Here is an 11,959-nt window from a genome sequence, read left to right on the forward strand (position 1 = left end):
AAGAGAAGAGAAGAGAAGAGAAGAGAAGAGAAGAGAAGAGAAGAGAAAAGAAGGGAGGGAGGGAGGGAGGGGCAGGCAGGAAAGGGAAGGAAAGGGGAAGGAAAAGGGAAGGGAAAAAGGGAAAAGAAAAAAGGGAAGGGGAAGAAGGGAAGAAAAAGGAGAAGGGAAGAAAAGAAAGGAAAAAGAAAAGGGGAGGGAAATGAAAGAGACAGAAGGAAGGAAGGAGGGAGGGAGGGAAACAAGGGGAAGGAAGAGGGAAAGAGAGAGGGAGAGAGGGAGGGAGGGAGGAAGAAAAGAGGCTTCTGATTGAACCAACTATCTCAAAAGGACAAAAAGAACCCTGAACCAATCCCCTGACCGATTGACAAATAATGAAATTTAAAAAATCCTAAACCGGAGAACTTTACCATTTCTGTAAGTGTCCTTCAGATTCTTTTGCATGTCTTAAGAGTGTATATACTATATACATATGGATACAAAAAAATGCATTGACTACAGACCTACAATAATTACAGCCAACAAATTAATGAGAACATTTCTACTCAGAATAATTAACAAGTATTCATAAATAATCCTCAAAAATAAAGTAATTTAAGTCTTTACATAGAAAAAAATGTTCACTAAAACTAAAGCTTTTTTACATTAGTAAAAACAAAATCAACAAAAATTATCATTTTAAGAGATATTTCAAATAGCCAGCAGAAATACTAGGATAACTAATGAGCCACAATTTTATAAGTAAAAATGTTAAGCAAAATCATTCTGTTTCCAGACCCTTCAAAACATTATCAGTGGTAACTGTAATTCCAACAAGTGCACAGGTATGAAATGTTTTTCTTCTGAACATAGACTCAACTAGCCAACAGTGTTCAGACAAGCAAAAATTACCAAAGTACTTAACAGTAAAGATATACACAACAACCCAGACACAGGCACCAAAGTAAAAAAAGAACTTGCGCAGCACATACACAAAACAATTGTAAAATTTTAGAACATTTGGTAATACAAGTAAATAGTGACCTATGTGATAACAACACAATATAAATCATTTCAGAGACATATCATTAACAACATGTCAATTCAAAACACGTCAGTAATAAGGAGTGATTGAAATGAGAGCCCTAGTAACCAAAGTTGAGGTCTTCAGAGCTGAGTCAACAGGAATCCAGACATTCCAAACCTTCAGTTACTACATAAATTTAAAATACTGGACAAAAAAATATTAAAAAGAAATAATAAATATACTGACAACATATTTCAGGAGCAGTCTAAAGGCATCAGCACATAAGCCTGTGAATTATTCCAGGAAATAGTCAGGTGTCCCCATGCCCTTTACATTTCCCTTGACTTTGAGACAGGGTCTTCATATGTAACCGAGGCTGGCTGTAAACTTAAAATCCTCCTGCCTCAGCTTCAGAAAGCTGGGATTATAAGCATTCAGCTTTATAGCCAATTCCAAAGACACTTCTCATTAAGAATATTTAGCCTGACAAGAAGTTACTCTCCTTACTCTTTCAGCTGCTTCAGCTACAAATACTGTAATAGTGCTTTCCAACTGTTCAAGTGACATGAGAATTTCAGAAGTCTAGGTAGTCACTTATATAGAGCAGCAGGCTAGACTTATACCTGACTAGTGATGAGTTATTTGCCTGGCATGTGCAAGGCCTTGGGTTCAATCTCAGTAAATATACAATAAATAATACCAGTTAAAAAAAAAAAAAAAAGGCCAGGCACAGAAATCCTCTACTCAGACAAAAGGATTGCATGAGCCCAGGAGGTAGAGGCCAGCCTAAAGCAACACTTGAGACCCAGACTCATAAAAACAACTTTGTAAAAAATACATAAAATTAATTCTCGTAATTTATTTAACCAAATATCTTCAAATATCTTGCCTTACCATCTATTGAAGAAGTTAATGAAATACTTTGCAATCAAATACCCAAACTTTAATGTGCATTTTACAGCACATCTCAACTAAAACTAAACTAACTTGGGGTAATAATTATGCATGGCTAGTGGTTAGTGTACAGGACAGCATAGTCTAGAGTTCTTTGTCTGGTCTTAAAACAGACATATAATATATCAAAGTATCTGTAATTTGAGCCAAGAAAACTATGAAAGCTTAAGACAGATGTCAACTCAGCCTTCATCCCTGACTCTAGCAGGCCTGTGTGACAGTGTCCCATTTGCCAGGCAACCTCTCTTTCTAGCATAAGTCCCAATACTCACATGTTATAATGACATAATTCCTAACAGCAACCCTCACACACATCCATGTCATGTGACAAGTCACATGGTCACTGCACCTACACCCATAACATCCTTGAAAATAGCTCTATACACTGCTTAGAAGAAAATTGACGTGAACTTCTCTAACACTGATGCCTGGAAAAGAGACACTAAATTTAAAGGAAAGAACGCTAAATTCACTACACTCATTTTTAAAAAAGAGGAGGAAAAAAGATGCTGCTGAAAAGTCTTTATTTTAAATTGCAGACTTAAAAAAAAAAAAAAAAGTAAGAATTACCTGTTGAACAAGGCATCTGGAAATTGGGATCATTGCTATCCAAAACAGGCAAACAGAACTGGTTACTTGCAGATCCTAGCATAGGATCCTTATCGCTGAGCATGTTCTTCAGCGAGTCCTCTAAGACATTTTGACTTGTACTAAAATCCTCACAGACTTCATTCTCCAGGTTGGATCCTAGAAATAGGGCATCATCTAAGTGTTCAGTAGGAATTAAATGATTAAATGTATCAACTATATCCATGAAGACTTCTGTGTGTCTTTCAACCCTATAGAAAGACAAAAAAAATACCATAAGAAATAAAGCTATCAATTGAAAATCACCTAATACCAAATTATTTTAATAATTTTGAATCTAAGAACACAGTTCTGAATTTGTTTTTTTAAAAAACCCTCACTGTGTTTTAGAATATACATATGGAAATGTGGAACAAATTTTTGCTGAATGACCTTTATCATGCATGTAGAATATTTTTTTTTACCAGAGATTCTGTTAAACATTTACTCAATTCATTTTTAGAAAAATAATTATATAGTCCGTTAACTTGACATATTTGAAAGAATTACATGGTTTAAACCATAAAACTGTATGTTTTTAACCATAACATTTTCATAAAGAATCAAACAATGTTTTTACAATAAGTCCACACAAAATAGCTAAAATTCAGTTATTTAAATCATGGTCCCATAACTACTAAAATCTGTAGAGTAGCCTTGCTGTATTTACAAAGTATTAAAATTATTCACATGTAACACAGACAGTTTTGTTTCTGTGGAACCAAAGGAACTGTTAGCTACACCCAACAGACCGGAAGTTTACACATGCACACAAGCCTGTGCACATACACACATCTCTCCCAGGGTCTTCTTTTGGGAGAAAACAAGATAAATGACAAGAAAACAGTCACGTCACATATTCAAATTTATTTCAGTGAGTTATGTGTGGTTTACACTGACGTTCAATTAGTCTACCCAAACTGTACCTACACACTAGATAAAGGTATTCCAAGGAACTGTCAAGAAGCTTCAATTATCAGAACCTGATTTAAGAAAGGGCTTAGGTAAAACAACCAGTTGGAAAACCACAACCTAGAATATCTGTGACCCATATTGGTCAAAGGGTGCCACTCCTTTTGGTGTTTTTTTGTTTGTTTGTTTTGTTTTTTGGTTTTTTGTTTGTTTGTTTGTTTGTTTGTTTGAGACAGGCTTTCTCTAAGTATACCCCTAGGCATCCTGAAACTTTGTAGACCAGGCTGACCTTGAACTCAGAGATCCTCCAGCCTCTGCCTCCCAAGTGCTGGGATTACAGGCCTTCCCCAACACACCCAGCTCTTCTACTGTAACTCTAATAAATCTGCCAACTTTCTTAAGTTGGTTTAAGCTCCTCCCGTTAAAAATGAGAAGGAGAGCTGGGTGTGATGCTGCACACCTATGACCCCAAAGTCAGGAGGATGAGGAGCTTGAGGACAGCCTGAGCCACCAGCTACGCCACTAGCTTAAAAAAGCAGGCAAAATGGAGCTCCCACATATAGCTACTGAATATATATTATATGCAATACTTGGGTAAACATTCCATCTGTATATGTGTAACTCAATGGAAGTGCACTTAAATAATGTAAAGGTTTTCCTTAAAGTCATCCAGCTCCACAGTCCATGCCTAATACCTACCCACCCTTACGACTGAGCTTAGGACTCACTGAAGGCTACGAAAAACAATTTCCAGGCAAGTTAGTAACTGCCGGGGGCTCAAGATAAGGAAAAATGACAGAAATGTACTAAACCTTAATTATTGTAATAGGTTTAGAAATACCCCATCATTCTTCAAATGGAAGAAGATGATGAGTTCAAGGCCAGCCTTGGCTACAAAAAGAGGAGCCTGAAGCCAGACTGGGCTAATAAAACCCTGTCTCAACATACTTTCCCAAGCCCAAAGTGAGCAATTAAAAATATGAAGAGAGGCAGGCAGGCAGAAATTAATCATACTGAACTTTTTAAGATAAGCCATAATTTCCAATATAATTCTTTAATCCAAACTGTATGCTTCACTGAATTTAAAAAGGATTAGCAAGAAAAAAAAAAATTCTATGATCTGAAGTTGAGAAATAGTACACAGAATAAGGATGCATTTCTTTAACAATATTTTTTCTTTATTCAAATATTTATATGTAGCTACCACTGCATGAGACACCTTTGCAGGCCAATAAGTATGAGACTCTCTTAAGACAGAAAACAAAAAGATTATCAAATTTATGGCTCAAAAAAAAAAAAAAGTAAATTCCATAGGAAATATCACAATACTAGTACTCAGTGGAACATAACAGAAGCTGATATAAATTAATGCGGCTGCTTTTTTTTTTTTTTTTTTAATGCGGGTCCCATTAGATTTGCACACAATCCAACAAGGAAAAGAGCAAAATAATGAACAACTATCCAACAGTCAAGCTATGTTGAAAGTAACATTTACCACCACAAGTATAAAGTAATCTAAGAAATAGGCTTCAGATATTAAGTACTTAGTATCAAAAACAACTCATGCTAGAGCTAAAAGGCTAACTTTCAGCTCTTGGCTGAAGTATGTGCTGCGCTTGCAGAAGACACAAATTTGGTTCCCAGCACCATGTGCAGCAAGCTCCAGGGAGATGATCTCCATGAGCAGCCAAAGACTAACACAAAATTTAAAATGCACCTTAAAAAATTATTCATACTAAGTAGGAAAGCAAATGTTAGTTAATTACAAAAACATTAACCAATCTGAAACAGATACATTAATCTAAGTACAATGTGGACTGACTGCAGAACAGAAAAGGTACAGTACTGGAAAAGCTGGTAAAATCTGAAACAGTATTAATTCAGTTAATAGCTTTCTGGTTGCTCTGAGAGAGGCACTAATCTTACATTCAAATTCAGTGATCAGCGGAAATGAATTAGACTACTACTGGGTATGCAGGAACTCTCATTCTGCTTTGCACCTTTCCTATAAATCTAGAAGTATTCCAAAATAAGACAGCTTTAAAACAAGAGAATATTGAGGATACCAAGTAATGTAAAAGACAAGAATAAGCAGGTGTAATTAAAAAGATATTTTCAGTATCTTTGGGAATTATATATCTGCTTGATACAAATTTCTGTCTTTTACACCAAAGTTTTACTTCAATACTTCCTTACATTTGGTATTTTAAGCAAAACACAGATCTATCATCTATTTAAAATGGCTCATGAAATGCATACAATTAAATCACTGTCAGTAATTTAAGATTACACATGCTAAAATCCGAGAGGATTTCAGGGTTCAGAGTCACATCTATTATTTACAAACAACAATATACACATAGCTGTCCCAGAATTGGATAATCTTAACTCAAACTATTCATTCATTCAATCACTCACACATTTTCTAAACACCTACAAAGCAAAACCAATCACTGTCTCAAATTTAAGGAACTCATAATCCGGGATAGATTACAAACAGACAAATACAATAAAATATAAATGTCAATGATTTATCAACATTGGAAGGATACTAATAGGATCCACTAACAGGTGAAAACTCAGGAGGTAAGTAGATGTGTAACCTGAACCCTAAAGGTTCAGAGGATAGACCAAAAGAAGAAAAAACAGTGCTAGCTATGAACATTTGAGTTGCATCTACTGAACCGTTTATAAAGACTCATAATTAAAATTATAAGTACTAATGCTGTATGTAAGTAAAACTTAATCTGAACCCGAAGATATTTCCAATTGACAATTAAACTGCAGTTAAATTTAGATTACATTAAATAATACCAAAATATATTATTGTTTCAGATATGAACAAAATTGGAAAAAAATTACAAAGTGTCAAAAATACTACTTTAAAAAAACTGACTTTATGATTTGATTTTAAGTGTCTCACTTTTAGATGAATCTAGAAGCACAGGCCTAAAATCCCACCCACTTTGGCAGGCAGATGTAGCACAATTACAAGTTCAAAGCCTGCCTGGGCTAACTGTGTTCAAGACCAGCCCAGGTAACTCAGTGAGACTGTCTGGAGGTACAAGTCAGTGGTAGAGTTCTATTTCAATCTCAAATATACCAAAAAAGTCTAAAACAGAAATCTCTAGGCCAACCTACATAAAATATATTCATCTTCTATTAATTTTTTTAAAAAACCTAGCAATATCACTAGTATCAAAGTTAAGGGACAAAGAGCTGGGTGTGCGGACATGCTTGTAATTCCAGCACTGAGAAGGAAGGGGAAAACAGAGTTCAAGGCTAGCTTTAGCTTGGAGGGCTGGAGAGATGGCTCAGAGGTTAAGAGCACTGGCTGCACTTCCAGAGGTCCTGAGTTCAGTTCCCAGCAACCACATGGTGGCTCGCTAGACGTCTATAACGACATCTGGTGCCCTCTTCCCAAGTCAGGTGTACCTGCAGACTAAACATTATATACATAATAAAAAATAAATCTTAAAAACACTGGAGACTGTAACGAGCCTCCGCCGTCTCATGTAGTCTATACATGTGAGAGGAGCCATGATGTGGCTGGTTGTTTAAATGAGAGCGGCCCCCAATAACTGCTTGAACGCCTGGTTCTCAGTTGCTTCTCCCGTGGGGCCTTGCTGAAGGACGTGTTACCGAGGGTGGTGGGCTTTGAGGTTTTACAAGCTCCAACCACTCCTAGTTATCTAGCTCTCTCACCCTCCGGCCACTTCCTGCTCCTGCTTTGGGATCAAGATGTCACCTCACAGCTGTTCCTGTAGCCATGCCTTGTTTCTGCCATCATGGACTCAAAAGACAAGTCAAATGCCTTATGTTTCCTTGGTCAAGTTGTTCTGTCACAGCAGTAAAAAAGTAACCAAAACACAAAGGCATTAAAATACCTATAAAAAATTTTAAACAGTCATAATAATTAGAAAGGAGCATTTTATATGTCCATATATATATATATATATATATATATACACATTTTATATGTCTTACTACTAAAATAACATTTTAATGAAAACCTAAAAAGAAGTAGTGATCAATTATGTATGTGAGAAATCAAAACAGACCAAGAAAGCAAAGCCCTAGAAAGGGACCACACTTGATACTTTCCAGCCCTAATGTAATAGTTTAAACTATTTAAATTTGACTTAAACTTTAAATCAAGCAATCTGATCAGGCATGTTCCCCACACCCTGGGTATGAGACAAGGTGCCTTGGTAATCCTCCTGCCTCTGCCTCCCAATGTTGGGGATTTCCAGCAGTGTCATCAAGATCAAATTATTCTTAACTGGAGGCAAGTATACCCATCCAAAAGAACATTTGAAAATGCTTAGGTACCGTTACTGTCAGCACAGTTGGTAAGGTATCGAAAGTATCTAATAAAAACACTATAATGCATTCAAACAAGCCCACATGGGGGAGGGGCATTCAAGAGTATGGGCCAAGAAATGTTCCTCTACAGTCTTTTAACAAAATGACTCTATATTATAATCTGTTTTTTAAAAAAATGATTAGCAAAAAAGATAAAACTGCTTGTTAAGAGTAACCAATGAAGAAAAAAAAAGAGAGGGAGAGAGAGAGAACCCAGAGAAACAGCTCATTCAACACTCAATACTTACCACTACTGTGTATAGTTTTTGTAAAATTAAATTCGATGAATGTTACTATTCGGGATGCTGTGGTAAGGAGCTCACTAGCACTATGCAGGTAGTCCTCACAGTCACCCACCCTGTCAGGCAGGTACTATGGTTATTATCAATTCACAAGAAAGGCACTACAGCTTACTAGTTACACCTAGTGTTCAGCATAAGCAGTAGAACAGTTTTAAACTCACTTGTATGACACCAAGGTCATTTCTTAAAGACTGATATAAAAGCATTAGGAGACTGTTCAGTGGTTAAAAGCAATGGCTGTTCTTCCAGAGGAGCCAGGTTCGATTCCCAGCACCCACATCCTTATTTAGAACTATAACTCAAGTCCCAGGGGAGCTGAGGCTCTCTTCTGGCTTCTGCAGTAAGCAGGCACCCATGTGCAGACATACATGGAGAAAAAACACCCATACTATTTTAAATTATTTTAAAAGTTAAAAAAAAAAAAAAAAACCTATAGATGCATACTAAGTTATCCTAAGAAAGTTAAGGATAACTGTAAAATGTTTAGGTATAATCCTACAAGTAACTGTCCTATAGACTTCAAATTCTGTTCCAGTTTCATGAGTTAAAATCCACCAGAAAGACCTCATAAAGGAAAACAAGGATCATTAGGTCTTTGTGAATTTATTCAATAAAAAGACTAAATGGCACCCTGCCTACAATGACACCAAAGACTAAAACAGACCTATGAACTTAGAAAAAGAACTAGCATGTAGAAACTGAACCTGGCAAAATTAGAACTGAACTAGGTAAAAGTAGAAAAAGAAAAAATTCATTTTTAAAATTTACAGTCATTGTGTACTGTAAGTAGCATTCAGCAGAATTTTGAAATAAGCAGAGAAATATCATAGCATGAGTACTAACAGTCAGAACATACAGTTAGCACTTACTATCTATCAGACCTATAATGTACATGCAATTATTATGTCTCTTCTACAGAAGAGAAAATCAAAACTCAACAGTTATGTGATTTTCCAAAGGTCACATACTCAATATCCTCAAATTACAATACAAGCAAGCAGCGCTTCTAAATTTTATTTTATGCGCTCTCCTTACATAATTTTTGTATAACTTTAAAACATAATAAAATCAGTAAAACTGCTAAACAAGTACCCCACTTTTCCTTCAAAATAAAGCAAAGAATGTGTACTTAGCCACATTATACATATAAAAAAACGGTTCTCCTCAATCCATGAACATGTCATTTGGAAGAAAATAAACTTTCCCAGCCTCACAGTGTATTTTTCCACCCTGTTTTGTTTCACGTGTTCACCCCACACAAATTGCAGTATTGCACTTAGCTCTTTATGCCATCTACCATCCCATTCAAAACTGTCTGATATACCTACGATTACACCAGCACACTAAAACTTCTGTGTAATCATCAAGTCTCCACTATTCTTTTAGATCCTTTCCTCAACATGCAAATGGTTTGCGAGCCAGGTGTGGGGGTGCCAACCATCACTCTCAATACAGGCAGATCTTTGTGAGTTCAGGCCAACCACTCTATATACTGAAATTCAGATCAGCCAAGGCTGTGTAGTGAGACCTTGTTTCAAAGAATAATTATTTCTGACAAAGAACTGTCTAGGATTAAACACATAGTGAATGACACTTTGCCTTACATTTAAGTTCCCTTCTTAAATTGAAATACACTGATTTCCTATCTAATGTCTTTAAATCCTGTTTTCCAGTCAAAACTACATTCCCACAGAGCACCCTGTTTCAGGTATTTTTAATCAAACCAATGCTCTGGTATATCCTATTACATATAATCAGACAACAAGAATTAAAGAGTATTTTTCTTTCCTTTCTCAAAACTGTAACAGGAGCCTAAATTTTTAATAGTTTACAGTCATTTTGTAGTTTAAAAAATAAGGTCTCTTAGGTTTATATATCTGGATCCCAGGATTCTCCAAAGATGCATGCACAGGGAGGGGTGGGCTATTAAGCCTAAGATTATTTTATTCCAATTATTAATTTCTTAAAGCTTGCAGCCATCTGTCAACAAAAATTCTTGAAATGCAGATGAACAAACATATCCAGCACTGTAAGAAATATTAACTTCTTAAAACTGAAGTAATTACACACATTAAAAGAGAAAAAGAACACTCCAGAAAAAATTTTTGATACAAAATCCAGTGTCTATCTGTGTCTGTATATCTGCCTGTATATATGAATAATTCTACAAAAATCTCAGCTCTTAAGATGATTTTACAGCAATCTGTCACTTGTTGCCTTCCAACTTTTGCCAAAAATACATATATCAAAGGCTCTCAAACTTTTCTTAGCTGATTCCAAAAGAGAGTAAGTTAAATTTTAATAATGTGGCTTTAAGTTATTAAAAGTTTCAATTCTCTTTCCTGAAATTATCAGTCTAGTTCCCAACTCCATTTAACAGACCATTATTTTTCTCTTATGACATGAGAACATGCAGCGCACAAGTGGGCATACATACCCACTACCTACCTAATTCGGTGCGATAGAAATCCCTGTTCCTTCGCTAGGTTGCAAGAGCACTGTAACAAACCAGGCAAGTGATGCTATTCGAGAAACACCGCTGAAGTGCACAGGGGTCAGGAGAAAACTTCGGCCCCACCACGGGGTATTTATCATATTGAATGCTCGTCACTGGAACCTCTATAAAGCTTCACATTTCTGGTCTTAACTCTTTTTAAATAGCCCATTTCACTGTGCAACAAGGCATTCTGCTACTAATGAATTACCTGAGTGTGTGGCTTCAGCACAGCAATGACAACCCCTCCAAGTCCTACTTAAATTGTTTCTGTCACGTCCATTTTAAAATAAGTGATAAAGGTAACGATGAAGAAATCATTGTGAACATAATGGAGAGCAGAGGGGAAAATAAGATCTAAGTATATCAAATGCTTTCTACTTGAACCAACTGGGGTTTCTCTCAACATCTGTGATGTGAAATAGCACTGCAAATTAAAAACCTAAGGATGCTACAACAGAGCAGTTCCTGTCCTTTCCTCTGTCTTTTTTCTATAACAAACACACATCATCTTCAAACCACCAAACACGGGGACTTTTCTAAAAGGCAGGAACTAAGATGCGGGCTTGGAGACTGAAAACACGAGACAAAGTTTGTGCCCGAAATACGAACTAAATAAATACAGCAATATGATTTGCTGTGATCCTTTCTCAAATGTTAGCGTAAAATAAGGGAGCAAAATTCACAATGTGGGAAGTGTCCCGGTTGTTCGACCCTTTTTAAAAAGACCTGCCCGGAGGACGAAGATGAACATCGAGTGGACATTAAAGCAGCATTGCTACTTCCCTCAAACCTCAGTCACGCTCTGCTAATGATTGCTCCACAGCAATAACAAACACACATTCGAACTGTAACGACTAGGAAATGCTACCCATTTCCTAGCCTTTAGCTACCCAAAGGCAGGGAGAAGGGCCCTCGAAGGGAAAGAGCCTCGGGCTGAACTGTCCCACGGTCCCCCACCCCGGGCCCCGTGTCAGATAATCAGTTGCTGAGCACCATTAACACGTACTTATCGGCTAGTGGCTCATTACATTACTCGTCCTGTCCGCACGCAGGTGGGCAGAAAAGGGGCCAGCCCACCGTCTGGGTCCCCGCACAAAGCGCGCGTTCCCCGGGGGTCCGCAGCCTCGGACCCCCCGGACGCCAGGGCGGGGGCCGGCCCGGGGCGCGGGTGGGCCTCGGCAGGGGACCCCCGGCCTGCCGCCAGGCTCCGAGAGCGGGCGGCGGCCACCGCGCCCGGCCCGGCCCGGGGGTCTTGGAACCCGGCCTGGCCCGCGCCGCTCGCCCGCGCGGAGACCCGGC

At 37.5% G+C, this 11,959-nt stretch overlaps 1 protein-coding gene across 3 annotated transcripts in view; it reads right to left on the bottom strand.

The window, feature by feature from the left end:
- The window catches only part of Phf3 (PHD finger protein 3), a 77,675-nt gene that overhangs the window by 64,563 nt on the left and 1,153 nt on the right, over positions 1-11,959 (bottom strand). The window contains exon 2 of one of the 3 annotated variants that reach the window (XM_055606214.1): positions 2,528-2,704. The exons of 1 other annotated variant lie outside the window; for it this stretch is intronic. In XM_055606214.1, the coding sequence (XP_055462189.1) occupies positions 2,528-2,630 (103 nt within the window). In that variant the 5' untranslated portion in view covers positions 2,631-2,704. Of the gene's footprint in view, positions 1-2,527; positions 2,797-11,959 lie in introns of all 3 variants that reach the window. One more of the 3 variants, XM_055606204.1, reaches the window with a different exon arrangement.

Source organism: Psammomys obesus, unplaced genomic scaffold, assembly GCF_907164565.1.
Source record: "Psammomys obesus unplaced genomic scaffold, mPsaObe1.curated_primary_1811, whole genome shotgun sequence".
Classification (NCBI taxonomy): Eukaryota; Metazoa; Chordata; class Mammalia; order Rodentia; family Muridae; genus Psammomys; species Psammomys obesus.